The following is a 19,470-nucleotide window of genomic DNA, read 5'->3' on the forward strand; positions in this document are numbered from 1 at the left end:
AGACGCCGCCCTCGCCGGCCCGGAGAGCCGCGCAGCCAATGGAGGCCGAGGCGCTGCGCGGGGATTGGAGCGGGCGCGGGGCGGGCCGGCGGGGCCGAGCGAGGGGAGGAGGCGAGGCGAGCGCTGTCAGCGCGGTTATAAGGGAGGGAAAAGTTCCCTGCGCCGGGAGCCGGGCAGGCGCACGCTCGTACGGCGGCCGCAGCGGCAGGGCGGGGCCGCGGAGGAGCGGGTGGCAGCGGAGGACGCCCCCGGGGACGCGACTCGCTCCCCTCGGGGTCTCTGTCGGACCTCGGAAAGGTACCGGCAGGGGGCGGGGGGGCCGAGGGCTTTTGCACGGGGCCATGGGCGACGTCGGGGAGCCCGGCCGGGGGCCCGCGCAGCCGGGGGCGCCGCTGCCCACCTTCCGCTGGGAGCAGATCCGCCCGCACAACCTCCCGGGCGACAAGTGGCTGGTCATCGAGCGTCGCGTCTACGACATCAGCCGCTGGGCACAACGGCACCCGGGGGGCAGCCGCCTCATTGGCCACCACGGCGCTGAGGACGCCACGGTAAGGAAGCCCACCGCTGGCCGGGTTGGAGCCTGGAGCTCGCTGGGGCCTGGTCGTGGGCACTGCGATCCGCTCTGCTTGCACGATCTGGCATCCTTTCTACTCTTCGCTGACCCTTGATACTCTTCGCTGACCCAGAATTGGGATGGACAAGCCAGGGCCTGATGTGGGCTGAGGAGGCCACGTCCCTGCGCGGAGGACCTGCACACCCGGCCATGGACGGGGTGGGGGCTGGGCTGGAGCGGGTCTGTAGGGGGAGTGAGGGGCTCTCAGAGGTGGGTGTGCCATGGCCGACTAGCCGCCCGAAGTGTGAGCCCTCCCTGCTGCTCTGAGCTTCTCTCTGTTCTGGGTCCCCCAGGCCAGGTTGCTTCTGCCGAGTGCCAGGGGTAGGGTGGGGTCCCCAGGGGACTGGCAAGGCTGTGCCACCAGAGGCTGGGGGCTGGGCAGTAAAGCTTGGGCAGTGCCCAGAGGTCTGTGGCTTTCCCAAGAGCTGCTGTAAACTGCTTTGAGGGGCAGTGACTCACCTCTCCTGGGCTGGCAGCTGCACGTGGGAGAACTTTGCCAGCCAGGCTGGGTGGGCCTCCTCGGGAAGCACAGTCACCCCAGGAATAGACTGACCCTTGGGAACCCCGACTTCCCTTTCCCAGCCCATGTCTAGACATGTCTTGCCAAGGAGAGTTGTGACCCGGTCCAGTGGGAGCATCTGGCCGGAGCCCAGTGGTAGAGCAGCCTGTTCAGGGAGCCTCCTCACCAGCCCCTTCCTGTGGTCCAGCAATCCCTTGTCTGGAGAGACCACGATGCTCTGCCTTGACCGTCGAACATTCGAGATGGGCCACACCGGGTACCAGGAATCTTCAAGATTCCAGGAGACGAATCCCTAAGTGGCAGAACTTTCGGCAGCAGAAGAGTGTGTCCTGTCCCGGGAGGTCCTGTTTACCAGGACTGCCAGGTTGGACAGTCTCCAAAGACTCTAAGGGAAAGGTCCCTCTTCCCCACTTCCCCCCTAAGAAGCCAAGGGTTTAGAGGCAGAAGCCTCCTGAAAGGCTAAACACTGACAGACTTGTCCACGGGCCGGGTGGTGGCCATGGAGTTGAAGACGACTAGGGGCCAACAAGTGGGTGGCCACGCACAGGCCTGTATGCGTGTGAGCGCTGCACGCATTCGTGTGCACGGTTGGACGCGCGTGCATTTCTGCCGGGGTATGGGGCGGTTGGGGTGCCGCTGCCCCTCCCCCTCAGCTGGCTGTGCCCTCGCCACCCCTGAGGGATCCTGGGGCTGCGTGCTCGGGCCTATTTCAACCTCGGAGCTGAAGGGCAGAATGGAGGCAGGCGAGAGGAAAGGCTGACGGAGGGCATTTCTCAATGCTCTTTCCTGCCTGGTGCCCAGGCCGGTGCTGGGGGGCCTCTCACAGGGGAACCCCATCAGACGCTTATCTCTTGACCCTGAGACCTCCATCTGGCAGGCTTCTCACTGATTCATCACCAGTAAGGTCTGTTGCCCATTTCCAGAGAAGCAGTCTGTGTGCTCCCTGGGGCTCGGTCCTGGCTCTGCCAGTGGAGACTCTGTGTGACCTTGAACCAGGCGTCACTCCTCTGAGCCTCAGTTTCCTCATCTGTAAAGAGGGGAGAGCTGGGCCAGACAGTGAGCCAGCTGTGGGCAGGACCCTGCCTTTTCAACTTTGTGGCCCCAGGCCTGCCCATGGAGTAGTCCTTCCTGGTCGGTATACGTTGCTGGCTGATAAGTGTGAGCATGTCCTGCAAACAGATGGACAGATTATAGACCGGCCCACTGCTGTGTGTGGTCAGGCCCAGCCCCCAGGCGCCCATTCCAGGCCGTGGAGCGCAGGTAGGGGTGGGGCAGCTGTCATGCCGGGGCTGTGTTCCTGAGGCCATCTCTCACTAGCCCCAGCCGCCCATCAGCTGTTCTCATGTCCAGGCAACAGAAGCCTTCCTGCCAGGAAATTCCCAGAGTTCCTGTGCCATGAAGTCAGCCTGTGGCCATCCTGGGATACAAAACTGGGTACCCTGGGGAGAGTGCTCTGGGCCCCGAGCCAGGTTTCTCTAAGAGTCATAGGCGGCTTGAGACTAGTGGAGGCAGCCAGGGAGGGGCGAGGCCTGGCTGTTGCTGACCAGAAGTATACCAGGGCTGGGTACTGAGTACTTGCTCTGTGCCAGGCTCCAGGTTTAGCACTTGACTTATGGATGCTCTCTTTTAATCCCCAGGATACCCCTAGGAGGCAGGTACTGTTACTGGTTTTTCCCACTTTACAGATGGGACAACTGAGGCTCAAAAAAGCAGAGTGACTTGAAATTCAAGTGGTGGGTCTGAGATTTGAATCCATAGCCCATCTTCTTAACCCCACGCTACCCTGTGACTTCACCGGCTTTTCCATTCGTTCATTCTGCAATTATTGGATCAGTAAACCCAGGAGCAGATATTCAGCGAGCAGGTCCTAGCCACCAAACTCTGCTCTAACCTCTGAAGATCCAGCTGCGAACAAAACATCTCAAGGAGGAAGTTAGAGCAAAAGCTCAGAAGTGGGACGGTACTCAAGGAACAGTGAGGGTATGGTGTGGCTGGGAGGGGGCAGGCAGCGAGGTCCAGAGGTGACAGGAGTTGGCTGGGCTTCTGTGTCCTTGGAAGCGGGACTTTGGTTTATTCTAAGGGGATCTTTGGAGGGCAGAGTGGGGAAGCCAGGGGAATCTGATATACATTTAAAAGGATCCCTAGGGAAGACAGAGCCTTCCTGGAGAAAGGCAGGAGGCTAAGGGAAGAGATGGTGGGATGATTCTCCCGGGCAAGGTCACTCAGAAGAGGTGGCCATTCACCTGGGCTCCGAAACGCAGGCATGGCCAGGGCAGAAGGCAAGAGCGGCTATCGTGTGGCATTCAGACAACAACCGATTGAAAGAAAGCGGGTGTGAGTGTTCGCCCATTTTGCAGATGAGGAGACAGGCTGAATATGGGTGATGCGAAGGGACCTTCTTGGGGCCCTCAAAGGGCAGGGCATCAGGTCCTTGGGCTCGGAGGGTGGGACTTGTGTCTGGGTAGCAGCTGGGGGGAAGTGAGGTATATCCCAGGCCTCAGAGTGAGGGTGGGGCCTCAGAGAGGGGCTGGCCATGAACCCAGATGACCTGGCCCCAGAGCCCACGCTCAGGCTTCCTCCCACCTCGCTGGCTGCCTTGGAAACCCTGCTGCCTGATGGCCACTCCCCATGAAGTGTGACCTCTCCGGGCTCCGTAGGTGGTTTCTGTAATGTCCCCACCCACTCAGGCCCCTTCCCAGGGTAGTCACAGTGCCCAGCTCCCCCCTGGGGGAGTGCTGGGCAGGAACACGGTACAGAGGTGGGCCGGGCACGCTGGCAGTCCTGTTTTTCCTCCCCAGGGCACCCAAGCGCTACTCTGTATAGCAGAAAACAGCTAGGGAGAACCAGGGCTTGAGGAGGGAACAGGAGAGTGGTGGTGGAGAAAGTGTCAGTGGGTATGGCCCCTTTGGGGTCGCTGACTCGGGAAGTCAAGGATGCTGGGGGGAGGAGCCCTACTGTGTGTGCTGGCCCGTCACCAGCCACACCAGGGGTGGCTTCCCGGGAGGGTCTGTCCTGGAGTTGCCCCGCCCGCGTGGGTGCGAGTTGGACGCGTCGCGTTCGGAGCTGTGCCTCAGTGTCCTCATCTGCAAAACGATGCACTGATAGTGCTTCTCCACTGGCTCTGATGAGGAATGATGTGGGGAGGGGATGGTAAAGAGCATGAGTGCTGGGCACGAGGGTCTCCTGCATCTTCCACCTGCGAGAGGGAGGGGCGGCGGGATTCCTGGGGTGTCCCTTGACGCTTACCCCCCTACTCCCCATCGTCACAGCCCACCACTGCCTCCTCCACAAAGGCTTAAGGAGGCAGCAAGGACAGACCCAGACCTCCTGAGCGGCCCCCCCCACCCCCCCACCCCCGCCCACAGCCCCGCTCCATTCCCTTCCTGAGCTGGAACATTCCCGATTCTTTGGGGGAGTGACCAGAAATGTTCCCCATCCCGTGTGTCTGTTCCCCAGCCTCAGGCTGGCCAGGGCCCGACCGGCAGGGTGGACTCCACTCTCCTCCCTCACGCCTACAGGCCCACCCTCCAAGGCCACTAAGTCTGAGTGGATTCGGGCGCATCAGGCCAGCGGGGCCTCGGCCAGAGCTGGACACCGGGCCCTTCTAAGTGCACTTTTACCTCCACTGACTCAGTCCTCCCCGCAGCCTCACGAGATGGGCACGGGCGGTTTCTGATTTACTAATGCGAAAATACTGAGTGGAGGAGAGTGCGATCTTGTCTGTGGCTCATAAGTAGCTGTTCAGGTTCCGTTCTCAGCAGGCTGGCGCTGAGCCCCGCACTCCCGCCCCTCAACTGGCTGCTATTCGGGGCTCGTGTCGGGCTATGGGGGCAGGGCGGGAGCCACTGTGAGCTTTCCAGGGACCGAGGTGGGGCTGGCAGGGCGTGGACATCACACAGCTGCTTGGGTTCGCATCCCGACTCTGTCATGACAAGCTCTGACCTGGGCAGATGCCCCTGCCACTTCGAGCCTCTGTTCCAGCAAACTGGTTCATATCCCTGCCTTGTTGGCTGTGGATGGTTGGCTCTTGTCCACTCACTCACACCTGCTATCCAGCCCCTGCCCTGCCAGGCTCTAAGGACGCTTCTGTGACCGTAGCCTGTCGCCGCCACCAGCGGGTTCACTCAGCTCTCTTCCCAGACCCCGTGAGAGACCCCGAGTGCCACCTTCCACTTGTTAGGTGGGGAAGGATCATAGGGAGGATGTTTCCAGGTGCACCAGGGGTAGGTGGGGGTGGGGCCTCCTGCAGTGCCCCAAGAAATGCCAGGACCACCCTCCTGTCCCCCACAGTCCAGTCGCTAAACAGCCAGGTCCCTGGCTGTGTGGGATGATGACCAGCTTCATGGTGAGGCCCCCCACTACAACCTTCCCCCCCACACACACACACACACAGGAGACCCACTGCCTCCTCTCTGGCCCAGGAGTAGCCACAAGCCCAGTTCTGTAGTCAGACTGGGTTCTGATCCACTCGCCATCAAATGGAGCTGTGTGCTCTTTGTAAGTGGCTTAACCTCTCTGAGTCTTCTGCCCAGGCCCCGGGTCCTTAAGCAGTAGCCCAGAGAGGATCTGGTCCGTTGGTCCCAGCAAGTATTCCAGCAAGAGCTGATTTGCTGGTGCGTCAGGTTTGGGTCTGAGGCCGGCGACCCACCTTGTTGGTGCCGAGAACACGATAGGGTCAGCGGTGCTCACCAGCCCCGGGAGCCCACCTGCTTTCCAAGGACCTGCCACAGCCCTGCCCATCTCCTCCCATCAGCCGGAGCCTGGTCTGCGAGCTCTGGGGTTTTCTCGCCAGCCCTTCTGGGGCTCACATCTCCCCTTGCCACACCAGGGGATAGACCTGGCTGGAGGGCCCTCGGGTGGCCCTGTCCATCAGCGCTTCTCCAGGCCTGGCCTGGGTGAATCAGGACCCAGGGAGAAGCATCCAGGAAGTTGGCCCTGGACCCCCCCCCCCGCCCCGGGGATCTGCTGGGCGCTAGGGTGGTCCCAGAAGACACAGAGGGAAGAAGGGCTGGGAGAGAAGGACTGGAAGAGGAAGGAAGAAATCCTGGGGCCGTGGCCACAGTAGGCACGCGTGGGCCCCATGTGCCACGAGGGAGTTTCAGCGGAAACTCCCCAGCGCCTGCTCATCAGCCCTAAAAAGGAAGGAAATTCTGACACCTGCTACAATAGGGGTGAGGCTTGAAGACGTTATGCTGAGTGACATGTTAGTCTCGCATAAAAAAGGACAAATCTGTTTGATTCCTCTTATCAGGGGTCCCTCCAGTGGTCCAATTCGTAGAGACAGCAGAGTGAGTGGTGGCTAACGGGCTGGGGTGGGGGTGGGGGGTTGGTGTTTCACGAAGACAAGAGTTTTTGTTGGGGAAGGTAAGAAAGTTCTAGAAGTGCACGGTGGTGATGGATGGCCAGCAATGTGAGCACACTCAGTGCCGTTAAACTACACACTTAAAAAGGGTGAAAGCGGTGAATTAAGGGGCAAAAAAAAAAAAAAAAAAAAAAAAAAGTTACTGCTCTGAAGTCCAGAGCCAGAAAGGCCCCGGGGTCTTGCCCTCTTTTGTCTAGTCCCAAGCTGGAGGGTCGACTCGCTCAAGGTCGCAGCGGGTGGGGTCAGCCCAGCCAGCCCCAGAGTGGCCTTCCCTCCTAGCTCCCCAGGAGCCTGGGGTACCCCCCACCCCGTCAGCAGCTTCCTGGGGTGGGGGCCAGCCTCCCCCACACTTTCTCACTCCCAACTGTCCTGACCCTCCATCAAGGTCATCCCGGAGAGGCGGGGAGATCAGTAGTACACAGCCCCCTCCCCTCTTAGGAGCTCAGGGAGGGAGTCTAGGTTGTTCCAGAAACAGCACCCTCCCAGCCCCCAGCTCTCTGGGCTGCCCTGGGCCAGCAAGAGAGCAGACAACAGGAAAGGGGACCGCTCAGGTGGATCCTGCAGGTGGTGCCTCTGCGTGGGGGGTGGGGGGTGGGGGCCCGGAGGGGCCTAAAGTGCTTCCTCCTCCCAGGACTGTGGGGAAGTCCCGGTAGTGAGTGTAGGGGCCCAGCTTCTGGTAGGCTCCCTAGCAAGAGAACGATGGGAGGCCCCTGTTGTCAGCCTTTGTCCAAGGTGCTTCCTTTGGTCGCACGCAGTCACCTTCCCAAGGCCCAGGGGACACCAACCCCGTGGTGTTTCCACAGTTCAGGCAGCTGGATGACTAGTCCCTTCAGAGAGAGTCCAGGGAGAAAGACCCATTGAAGAGCTGGGAACAGTAACGAGCCAGGCACACCAGGACCGGATTAGAGAGACTGAGGGAGCCCGGCTGGGCAATCCGAGTTGGCTCACGCTCCAGTGCTGCCTGGGCCACTTCCTAACTGGTCCTTGACCGCAGCGCTTTGTCTTTCTCGAGTTTCCAACCCCTGTTGCATTGCACCCCATCCCCACCCCCACCAGTTCCAGAGAATCACAGGAATGTTCCAAATTTATTTGATTTTTTTTTTTTTTTTTTTTGTAAAACCCATCGTTTCCACGTCTGCTTTTAAAATCAAATGAGTTGAACCATGTATCTTCCTTGCAAACCTGAGAACCCAGTCTGTGTGGCCCTGGACTGATTTTTGGAGAAGGGTGCCCTGTGCTGGGGGAAGCAGCTGGGGCCTGGGGCACCCAGGGCCTGAGGAGGACCTGGCAGGGCATTCAGGGCCCAGGGAGAACCCAGCAGGGCATCCAGGGCCCAGGCAGGACCAGGCAGGGCACCCAGGGCCTGGCCAGGACCTGGCAGGGCACCCAGGGCCTGGGCAGGACCAAGCAGGGCACCCAGGGCCTAGGGAGGACCAGGAAGGGCTAATGGGCAAGGCTGATCCATTTGGCCCTCTTTTTATGACCCCTGAACAACCAGCTGCTTCTCCATCTGTCTGCTCTGCCTTCTACCCCATCTCTATCTGCACCTCCGTCCACCTGACTGTCTGCTCTCCTTCAGGATGCCTTCCACGCCTTCCACCAGGACCTCAGTTTCGTGCGCAAGTTCCTGCAGCCCCTGCTGATTGGAGAGCTGGCCCCGGAGGAGCCCAGCCAGGATGGACCCCAGAATGTGAGCGGGGCCCTGGTGGAGGCTAAGCCCCCAGTGCGGGGGCCTGGAGGGGTGGGGAGCATCGCCGGTAGCAACGCCATCCACATTACTCCAGGGGGGACCCGGGTCCTGGGCTGGGTTTGCCTTCCCTTCCCGGGCAGCAGCCGAAGGTAGAGCTGTAGGAGGCCCGCAGGAGCCCAAGGCCCGGGTCTGGCTGGGCCGGCATTTGCCATGTTCCATATCCCTTCTTGCTGAAGGCTAGCCCCTTCCTGCTCTGGGTCCGGCATCCCCATCGACACTGAGGGTTTTGAAGCACTGGGCTCTAAGGGTTTTCCCAGCTCTGCCTTTCTCTGCTTCTTGTGTGCCCACGCCTCTGGCGGGGTGAGCCCCGGCCACCAGCCGGCTCCCCAGCTCAGACCCCACGCCGGTGCTCTCACCCCTCCATCTCTTGGGCTCTACCCCTTGGGCCTGACACTGGGAGTGGCTGCAGCGTGGGTCGCTGTTGGGGGCTCCCGGGGACAACCCAGGGGGAGGGGGGGCGGGGAGGGCCGCTTCCATAGCTGACCAGCCATTCGGCCGTGGCAGGCCCAGCTGGTTGAGGACTTCCGAGCCCTGCGCCAGGCAGCTGAGGACATGAAGTTGTTTGAGGCCAAGCCCGCCTTCTTCGCTCTCTTGCTGGGCCACATCCTGGCCATGGAGGTGCTCGCCTGGCTCACCATCTACCTCCTCGGCCCGGGCTGGGTGCCCAGCACCCTCGCCGCCCTTGTCCTGGCCACCTCCCAGGTGACTCCAGCATTCTTTTGCCGCCACCCGAACTGCCCAGTAGACGTGGGGCCCGGCCCGTGGGGACACTCTGGACATACCTGCTGAGTGAATGAATGACCGGCCAGAGGCCCCGTGACGGCTGTATCTGTAGGTCAAGCTGCATTTTAAATGAGCCGTGGAAGCTCAGGGCGGGGAACCAGAAGTCTCCATGACAGACTGGCAAGCCCGTAGACCTCCCGAGACTCAGTTGTCCTCATCAGTTAAAAAAGGAAGTTGGCCCACAGGGTCTTAAGATGTAGCATGAGCGGCGGCCGCGTCCTGTGAGCGGGGAGGGCACCCTGGGGCCCCTTCCCACCGGCTCCTGACCCTGCTCCCCTCCCCAGGCTCAGTGTTGGTGTCTGCAGCATGACCTGGGCCATACCTCCGTCTTCCGGAAGTCCCAGTGGAACCACCTGGCCCAGCAGTTTGTGATGGGACAGCTGAAGGTGAGGGTGGGGGTGGGTGGTGGGCAGCCGTGGGGCTGAGCTGGGGGTGCCCCGCCGGGTCCACCCACGCGGTCAGGCACCTGGCCCCCGCCCTCAGAGCCCCCCTTGTCTCCCCTGCAGGGCTTCTCTGCCCACTGGTGGAACTTCCGCCATTTCCAGCACCACGCCAAGCCCAACATCTTCCACAAAGACCCGGATGTGACCGTAGCGCCCGTCTTCCTCCTGGGGGAGTCGTCGGTCGAGGTGTGTGGGAAGGATGTGGACTCACTCGTCTGGGCCTCAGGCAGGGGGGCGGAGAGGTCACAGGCAGGCGGCAGGGGACCCTGGCCACAGCCCCCCGTCGTCAGAGCCTCCATTTTGCCATCTGCGGTAGCCACTGAGTCACTGTGACCGAGCCCCCCACTGTCACTCCACGCTGAGTCCCTACCCAAAGGGCACCCCTTCCCCACCTCCCAGCCTGCCAGGGGTGAAGGGCCCACCTGCTAGAACCCGGGGTTGCCCTTGCCCCCTGACCCCAGCCCTGGCTGTCTCCTCTGCAGTACGGCAGGAAGAAGCGCAGATACTTGCCCTACAACCATCAGCATCTGTACTTTTTCCTGAGTGAGTGTCCCTCGGTCCTCCTGGAGGTGGGGGCACAGCCGGGGGGCCAGGACCTGTCTGCCCCTGCCTGCTTCCACCGCCTCCCGGGCCAGGGGCGGACCTGTTCAAACCCCCTCATTATGGCGCCGGCACACCTCCCTCTCCCAGCCCTGCTGGCCCCAGCCGGCAGCCTGGGCCCACTCTACCCGGCCCTGCCCCGGGGTTTTCAGGATTCCTTCCTGCACGCACGCCAGAGTGGCCTGGAGCCCTAGGGCCCCGGGGGGCTGGCGGGGTGGCCAGGATGAAGATTTAAGGGGACGTGGGAGGCTGGCCTCCTCAGGAGGAACACGGAGGCGGTGGGGCGAGGGCCAGCCCGGGGAGGCTCGGAGGCCAAGGGAAGATGGGTGGCCAAGGCCGCGTGGGTGACGCAGCGTCAGCCGGCTGGACGGGACCGGCACCAGGCCCCACGGGCATTCCCGGGGTGTCAGCGCCGCCCCACTCCCTGACTCCCTCGGCCTGGCCTGCCTGGCGCCCCTGCCCTGCTCCTGAGCCCTCCTGTGCCCCTCGCAGTCGGCCCGCCGCTGCTCACCCTGGTGAACTTTGAAGTGGAGAATCTGGCGTACATGCTGGTGTGCATGCGGTGGATGGTGAGTGGGGGCTCTGCGCAGGCCCCCCAGGGGATGCAGTTGTGGTGGCGGGACGTGGGGCACAAGGGGGAGGCCCCGTCCGCGAATGCAGACGGGTGCGCACGCGTGTGCACGCGCGTGCGGCTGTGATGCGTGTGTACTTGTGCGAGTGTGCGCGAGGCGCGCGGTGCTCTCCCGGTCGGGGTGCCCTCCCTGGGGGTGGGGGTCCCCTGGGCCGGCTCTGCTGGGCGCTTGTCCCCAGGGAGGGGTTCCCCCATTGCACACTCCTCCATGAGGCCAGCAGGGCAAGGATCCCGTCCCTTTACGTAGCTGAGAAGACAGAGGCCCAGAGAGGGGTAGGGACCCGTCCGGGGCTCCGAGGCACATCAGGCAGAAGGGGTGGATGACCCCAGCTCCCTTTCCCGGCTGCCTCGGGGGCCTCTGCCCTCCTCCACCCTCCTCTGCAGGACTTGCTCTGGGCTGCCAGCTTCTACTCCCGCTTCTTCCTGTGCTACATCCCCTTCTACGGCGTTCCTGGGGCGCTGCTCCTCTTCGTCGCTGTCAGGTATGGCCAGATTCGGGATGGCAGGGAGGTGGGGAGGCCACACACAGGCAGCAGGGGACCCTGACCACAGCCCTCCAGTGTCAGAGCCTCCATTTCCCCATCTGCAGGATGGGGACAGCGGTGCAGCCTCCCTGGGTTGTTGGGAAACACGAGTGACAGGACCCCAGGGACAGTGGGTCTGCAGGAAGTGGCCTGGCTTATAAGCAGCCCCATGGATGTCCGCCCTCAGGAGCAGGGCTGCTCCGAGCTCCGCCTGGCAATGGACCCGGCTTTGCTCAGCCTCTTTAAACACCACTGGGAAAGGGGTCCCGTGATCCCATGGTGCAGACGAGGAAGCCAAGGCCCGGGTCTGGTGCAAGGGGTGAGCTGGACGTGGGCAGTGCCTGAGCTCCCCTCACAGGGTCCTGGAGAGCCACTGGTTCGTGTGGATCACGCAGATGAACCACATCCCCAAGGAGATCGGCCATGAGAAGCACCGGGACTGGGCCAGCTCTCAGGTGGGCAGCAGGGGTGGGCCCGGGCAGGGACCCAGTGAGGGGGATGGGGGCCCCCATGCCCGCCTCTCTCACCTGTGCCCCGCCCACTTCCGCCAGCTGGCAGCCACCTGCAATGTGGAGCCCTCGCTCTTCATCGACTGGTTCAGCGGGCACCTCAACTTCCAGATCGAGCACCAGTGAGTGTGGGGTGGGAGTGAGTCCTGAGCCCAGGAGCTGATGAGGGGCCCCTGTGTCTAGTCTTTCCCCAGGGAGGCCAGGACATAAGCCCTGGACTCCCTGGAGGCTGGGGAGAGGTGGTGAATGGGGGGGGGGGGGGGCCTGGGTGGCGATGGGTGGGGTGGGGGCCCCCTCCGTCACCCGTCACCTCAGGTGCCAGCACACGCTCTCCCCACCAGCCTCTTCCCCACGATGCCAAGGCACAACTACCGTAGGGTGGCCCCGCTGGTCAAGGCGCTGTGTGCCAAGCACGGCCTCAACTACGAGGTGAAGCCCTTTCTCACCGCCCTGGTGGACATCGTTGGGTAAGGATCCCCCGCTCAGCGCCCCTTCCTGGGCACCTGGCTCTCTGAGCCCAAGAGCTGGCATTCAAGGCCTGTCTGATCCACCTTTCGGTCCTCAGCCTGTGCCTGCCCTCCCTTCCCAGGGCTCTTTCACACTGCCGGGGTTTAGGGCAGCCTCTGCCATGGGCCCAGACCCTGTCCTGAGGGCTATAGATAACATCAGTGAGCAAAACAGGCCGAGATCCCTGCCTAGCAGATCTGGAAACCAGTTAAACTAAGTACATTACAGAAACTGTGGGAAGAGAAGGTATGCTTTGGCGAAATGGAACCAGAAAACCTAAGAGTAGGAGCAGGAGAGGGGACTTGTGAGTTTTAGTAGGGTGGCAGGGTAGGTGGAGTCGAGAAGGTCACATGTAAGCAGAGACAGGGAGGGGGGCAGAAGGTTGGCAGTGGTGACATCGGGAGGAAGAGCATCTGGGGCACGGGAACAGCAGTGCAAAGGCCGTGAGGCAGGCGTGTGCTGGTGTGAGTGGAGGAGGGACACGCGGGACCTGGATGCCCTGACCGGGAGTGCACCGATGGGGCTCGATTTGAAGCAAGAAGCAGTGCAGGGGTCCCTGTAGCCGTCTGGGTGAGGGACAATGGAGGTGGCCTTGGCAGTGGGGAGCAGAGGTCAGATTCCCCCCGCCAGAGCTCTTCCACCTCTGCGCTCTGCACATGCTGTTCCCTTTGCTTGCAGGCCCTTCCTTCTATGCTGGTGTTTGAACTCTTGCTGCTTCCCCTTCATGACCCTTCCAAGCCCCGTCGTCCGAGCCCCTGCCACTGGGCAGGGTCCCATTAGAAGAGCTGGCTCAGGGGTTGCTGGCGAGTGGGTGATATTTCTGGCTCCTCTGCCTGTCATCGGGCTCCTGGTGGGCAGCCCCCGTGCCTTACACACGGGCTCCAGGGTCGCAGGGCCTCGCAGAAGGAGACCAAAGAGAGAGGGACAGGCCCGTGCTGGCTGCTGCCCGGCCTTGGTCTCCCCCGACCCGAGGTCTAGATTCTACTCCAGCTGATGAGAGTGAAGCCCCCTCCCCGAGTCTCCCCTTCTGCTCCCCCACCCCAGCTGCCTGGCCCAGGGGAATGGGACGCGCGGAGGACTGTCTTGGGGGAGGGGTGAGAGAAGACACCCACCCCACCTCTGCCTCCTAGGTCCCTGAAGAAGTCTGGCGACATCTGGCTGGAAGCCTACCTCCACCAGTGAAGGCGGCACCCAGGGCCCCAGCGACCACCAAGCCGGCCCAGGCAGGCTTGACTACTCCGCCCCACCCCCCCCCCCCCCCCCCCCACCTGGCCTAGGGGGCCCTGCCCACCCTTCTGGATCTGCTGTCCTCACCTCACCACCCCCCTCACCTGTCTGCTTGGCAGCCCTAAGGCCATGGCTCTTGGCCAAACAGGACCAGGGCTAGGGGGATAGTACATAAAGCCACACAGCATGGCATGTTTTCCTAGAGCAAAAATTTAGGGAAAACGGTTATTTTTATATAAAAACAAACACAGAAAAACGGTGGAGTATTGAATCTGCAAGAATCTTGGAGCTGGACTTCCTGAGAGGAGTTTAGGCCACTTGGGCCATCAGGGTGCTGGGGGGGCAGGGGGTCAGGGGGAGAGACTGGTGGCCCTGGGTCGGGAAGCTGGCAGCTGGCCCAGGCTCGGGTCTCTGTGAGGGTCCCTCCCTTCCTGTCCTTTCACCCACTCACCAGCAACCTGCGGCCATCACGTTGGGTTCACTCGCTTTGCTCCTCTGCAAGGTGGGACAGGAGCCGGTCCCGCAGACCAGGGCTCGGGCCACGTCTGCAGGCGCCCCCCCCCTCTCACCCAGCACAGGAAGGGGAAGCCAGGATGTCCCCCCGCCCTGCACTGGCCTCCCGAAGCTTCTGTGGGGAGAAGCTTCCTAGGGCCACCTGCCCATCTTAGCATTTGCACCCAGCATCATGCTGGCGGGGGTGCAGCTTGACTGTGTTCAGTGGCCCACAGGAGGGGACCCTGGGTTTCTCCCATGCCTTCCTGGGACCCGGTGCTTGCCTGCTGGAAGCAGCTTAAAGAAAACAAAGTGCTGAGCTAGGTTTTCTCTGAGGCCTTTTCTGGAGTGGGAACGGGGAGTTCTCCCCACCAGCCACAGGATTGCCCCTCGCTTTGTCAAGGCCCCCATGGCCCTGGACTGGGTTCTCTTCCGGGAGGTGGAAGGGGCACACGTGCTGGGGGTCTCATCCAGTCCTTTCCCAGGACCGCCCGGCCCCACCCTGATCCATATCCCATGCAGCTCCCACCCTCCTCTCCTCCGGAGTCCCGTAAACCAGGGGACTAGTCCCACCTCTGCCTGGACTCAGAGCTGCGTGACCTTGTGGAAGTTATTCAACCTCTCTGAGCGGTAGTATGATCCCCGAGGGTGACGGAAGGTAAAAGGGATGCTGTATGGAAGGCTCTTTGCATAGGGCTTGGCAACAGGCCTCTGAAATGTAAAAAGTTTTATGCACGAAGCCCTACACCCTGGGGCCCCACCTGCCCTGACCTGGGACAAGCCCGTGGCTGTCTGAGCGGTGCCATGCGGGCCCGGGATGGCATTCCCTCCATCTCCTGTACAATCGCGGCATTTCCTGCAGTGGCTCGGAGGGACAGACCTGAGGGCAGCAGTCCCCACCGGGGGGAAGGCTGAGCCTGCAACGCCACCTAGGGGCAGCCAGAGTATCTGCACCATTGTGGGGCAGGCCACGCTCCATGCTGCCCCTGGTGGTGGCCGTGGGGAGTGCTCTCCGCCTGCAAATGGGTGGCTGCCTAGGGACCTCCTCCTCCTCCGAGGACGCTTTGGCAAGACGCCTGGCCTCAAGTAGCCACCGATCTCTCCTTATTGCCTGAAATCCTTCACTGGCGGGTCATCCTTATCCTTGTTCCACTCTGTCCCCCATGCTAGAACCTCTGGGGATAGGTCATCACCCCTCTCCTGGGCTGAGCTCCCCCTTATCAGATGCCTTATGCAGTCATGGAACAAAAACCTAGGGAGCGTGGGCTAGGTTTGTAAAAGGAAGGAAGGAAGGGCCTTGGCAGAGCCTCCAAGAAACCCCGTATCCCTGCTTTACCATCTGCCTACATCTGCACAGCCCGGGCAGATGGCGGAAAAGGAGATTCACAAGTACCAGCCCTGCCTGTGATGTTGGGAATGGCTGGTCCCAGTTATGAACGGACTCTTTTGGGACAGGACAGGTCACTGTCTTTCACTGGTCTTTCCCACACTCCCCTTCCCTTGACACGTCCTAGAGCACCTGGCCGCCTCTTCTGCTTGGTCCTTTCCAAGCTCTCGGGACCTGTCACTAATTCTCCTGGGTACTGGCCCTTGAATTTGGAAGAAAGAACTAAATGCCTTCAAAATACAAAGAAACACATTTATAATGGCAGAGGACCATAGAGACGTGGCCTTCAAATGCTAGCATGCTAGGTGGCCCCTTGTGTGTATGCTTGGGCCAGTCTGGTTAGAAATGTCAAATGCGGCCAAGAGAGCTCCAGATCTCCAGACCTCTCCGGGCCTCAGTCTCTTATCTAAAAAAAAAAAAAATTTTTTTTTTAATGTTTGTTTATGTTTCAGAGAGGCAGGGGAGGGGCAGAGAGAGAGAGAGAGAGAGACAGAATCCGAAGCAGGCTCCAGGCTCTGAGCTGTCAGCACAGAGCCTGATGTGGGGCTTGAACTCACGAACTGCAAGATCGTGACCTGAACTTGACGCTTAACTGGGATGCTTAACCTTAACTGACTGAGCCACCCAGGTGCCCCAGGGGCTTCAGTTTCTTCGCAAGTGGTTGTGGGCACTCCTGGGGTCCACAGCCTATCATTTCCGCGTGTCAGCTGTCAGAGCAAGGATTCTTTGAGAAGTTATGTCCTGTCCAGAGGGGCACACCTCTCTGGGGATGGTGCGGCTGGGACAGCTGAGGAGTCCTGATTGGTCCAAAGCACCGTGTCTCATGAGCAGTGGCCGATGGCTCCCAAGGGCCATCCGGGCCCAGGGCTGCCGCCTCTGCCCTGCCCCTTGTCACCAAAGGCCTCCTCTCTCCTCCCAGTGGGCCAAGAGGGTTTCTGAGGGTCCCACCAGAGGCCTAAGGAACTTGTCAGGGCACTGACCACCTCTGGGGCTCGAGGAGCACGCACAGGCCGGGCTGCTCTGCTGACCCCTCCTCTGGGGCCTGGCACCCTGCACGTGCCCGGGCCACCCAGCAAACTGATACTTTTCACCAGGGTGGCCACCTTGCTGGGAGTGTGCTCTCCTCTCCGCAAGGACTCGGCCTGCTGTCCCCCCTAGACAGCTGCCTGGCCTCTCGGGAGTGGACTGGCATTTGACATGGTGTGTGTGTCGGGGGGGTGGGGGTGGGGAGGTGCCTTGTTCTGGGAGACAGCCTTTCCCTCAAGGAAGCGAAGAAGATGCCCAGGCAGAGTGCTGGGTGAGGAGCAGGGACCCAGCTGTTGCCACCAAGTGGCCTCAGGCCAGGCCCTTCCCTTCCCATCCCAGCCTCACCTGTGAATGGAAGCTTCCAGTCTTATCACTCAGGGCCTTGAATGTGAGGGTGTCATGACTTTGGCAGGGGGTGGGGTTCCGACCCCCATGATTCTCTCTGCCAGGTCCGGGGACAGGAGAAGCAATTAGGCAGAGAGCAGGTATGGGCGTCCCCAGCTTCTTGCCCCAAGGGTAATACTTCAGGTCAAGGACGGTGTGGTGGGAAGGAGTCACAGAGAAGCTCCACATGCCCACTGACCTGAGCCGAGGTTTAGCGGGTGCCCTCATAGCCCCAGCGTCCGCCTAGCCCATCAGCCGCCCCCCACTGCCACCCCACCACCACTCTCCCCTTCCCCAGGAGCCAGGCTGTCATAGGTGATGAACCCTGGGCTTCCAGCCGGTGGGGTGGTAGGGCCACCTGGGACACAGGGGACCACACCCAGCCTAGGCAGGAGGTGGAACACAGGCCCAGGTGAGAGGGATGGGAAGTGTGTTCCTCACGGTCTTTCAGCCTCAAGAGCCTCTAAAGGGTCTCCCAGAAGGGCCAGGGCAAGGGCTCGCAGGTCAGATCACTGTAGCCCGGTGCCTTCAATAGACAAATGTGGCCCAGAGAATAGGGGCAAAGGACTCCCCCCAAGGCCACTCGGTGGGTCTCTGCCTCCTGGCTCAGGCCTCCTTCTGCAATCCTGGGTCCTACTGCAGGGTCCCTGCACCCACTGGGGACATACACACACCCCACTCGGGACACCTGGCTGTCACTGCTGGCTATACTGAAGTCATGGGGAAAGCAAGAGGGGGACGAGGGTCTACTCTGGACCCCTCCCCAGCCCTGCTAGGAGATGCAAGGCTAAATGGGGAGCCCCCTGAGGTGCTGGCTGTGCTGAACTTCCTGGCCCTCTCCTGGCACACCTGGCTTGACCTGCCAACTGAGCCTACCCAGAAGCGGGGGAGCAGAGCAGCATGGGAGGCAAACTGAGCAAGGGCCCCTGGCACATCCCTTTGGACTTTTCCCAGGCGTGGGACTCAGTCTCTGCCATTGCCTCTGAGCCGGTGGCCCTGGACTGAGATGGCATGGCTGTCTCCCCAGGTTGTGGGGACCCAATGAGCCACGGCACGGGCCACAAGACGGAAGCGTAGGTCTCCAGGACTTTCCAAAGCCCCTTCTGAGAGTTTCTTTGCCCCCGGGGCTCTGTGCACCGACCAGGAAATGGGGAGAAGGGAGTCTGGCAGAAGCCAGTTGACTGGTGAGGTTGTGGGCAGACAGCTGGTCTGAGGATAAACTGGGGACAGAGATGGGGATGGCAGGAAGGTGGCCTCGGGCAGCTCCTCCTTGCTGCCCTCCAGAGACCTTCCAGAAAGCCTCCTGTGGCTCCCGTGGCCACGTCTGGAGTTGGGTTTGTGTGAATGCACTTAAGGGGAGGGGAGAGAAGTTCTCTCCAGAACAGAGGCGGCAGGGGGCGGAGGTGGGGTGACTGCAGTTGGGGAGGGGACAGGGAAAAGGCCGCCTGTGTCAGCAGGAGCCTCCTCCCTGGTGCCCCGGGCCCTGATTGCAAAGCCCCTTCCTCCAATCCCGACACCCTGCCCAGCATTAACACTCATAAAGTCATCCGCTGATCAAGGAAGTGAGAATAAAATTACTTTTATTTCCAAAAAACGTAGGGGGAGCAGGGGAACAACATGGTAAAAATTAAGATCAGTTCCCTATGGGTCCATTCTGTCTCTGGGGGAGGGACAGCTCCTTGGGCCTCGCGTTCTCAGTGGGGGGGGGGGGGGGGGCCCGCCGCGGGCCGACGCTGCCATGGCAAGCCGGAGGTTTGTCACACTAGAGGCTGGTCCCCCCCTGGCTGGCCAGAGCTGGGGGACTACAGCCTTCCCCCAAAGGCCCCCACTTTGAGCTTGCTTCTGCTCCCCTCCCCTGATGCTAAATATTGGTTAGTGGGTTAGATTTCCGAATGCCCCAGGCCGGAGGCCTCCTCCCTTTCACTTCCCATCCCCTCGGCCACCTGGCCTCCAGCCCCAAACGCCTAGTTGCAGTGTTTACTTGGCCCTCATTAGACCTCCCTCCCAGTCCCCCCCCCCTGCACCACCCCCCCGCCCCCGCCCAGCTGCTCAGGGTCACCTCCTCCGGGACTGCCTCCCTCTGTGCCCCCACTGCCCCCTCGACGACAGCAGCGGCCCCAGCAGCCCCCCGCAGTCAGGGCCACCGTGGGCTGAGTGAGGGAGCCCGGCTCAGCCGACTGCGGGGCCTGGGGAGGCGGTGAGGGGCAGGTGGTAAAAGTTGTCACAAGGCCCAGCCCTGCTGCCACCTGCCTGTCGGAATGTACCGTATAACAAAAGGTTAAAAACACCAGAAGATGGGAGAGTGGAAGACAGTGTGAACATGTCCACACTGGCAGCCCCAACTCGGGGGAGGGGCTGCGTGAGGCCTCCCTCGGGCGCCCTCCTGCAGCTGGAAAGGCCCCAGGCCACTTGGCCAAGCGGAGAGACCGGCTGGAGCTGCCTGGCGGGTGAGGGAGCACTTTGGAGAAGGGGTCCATAGCTCCAGAATCTTAGGTCTCCCAGCCCGAAGAGGGTGGGCGGGGCACAAGGCTGAAGCTCCTGGGACCTGACAGGACCTGCCTGACCTGGCCACGGGCCTCCGCTGAACCCACCTTCAGGACTGCCCCCTCGGACCCGAGGTCACAGGCCGTGCGGCTGGGAAGACGTGGGGTGGAACAGCACAAGCCCTGGGTCAGAGGGCACTGGAGGGGCAAGGACACTTCCTGAGGCCCC

At 61.8% G+C, this 19,470-nt stretch overlaps 1 protein-coding gene across 1 annotated transcript; it reads left to right on the plus strand.

Moving 5' to 3' along the window:
• The first annotated feature begins 303 nt into the window (after nt 1–303).
• FADS3 (fatty acid desaturase 3) lies at nt 304–13,747 on the plus strand. Its single transcript, XM_040494923.1, has 12 exons — nt 304–548; nt 8,075–8,185; nt 8,750–8,947; nt 9,313–9,414; nt 9,535–9,657; nt 9,954–10,014; nt 10,564–10,640; nt 11,087–11,184; nt 11,585–11,681; nt 11,778–11,857; nt 12,077–12,202; nt 13,373–13,747. The coding sequence occupies exons 1-12, from the start codon at nt 342–344 to the stop codon at nt 13,422–13,424; spliced, it is 1,332 nt and encodes a 443-aa protein (XP_040350857.1). The 5' UTR covers nt 304–341; the 3' UTR covers nt 13,425–13,747.
• The last annotated feature ends 5,723 nt before the right edge of the window (nt 13,748–19,470 follow it).

Source organism: Herpailurus yagouaroundi, unplaced genomic scaffold, assembly GCF_014898765.1.
Source record: "Herpailurus yagouaroundi ecotype Mexico unplaced genomic scaffold, PumYag 187, whole genome shotgun sequence".
In the NCBI taxonomy this organism is placed as follows: Eukaryota; Metazoa; Chordata; class Mammalia; order Carnivora; family Felidae; genus Herpailurus; species Herpailurus yagouaroundi.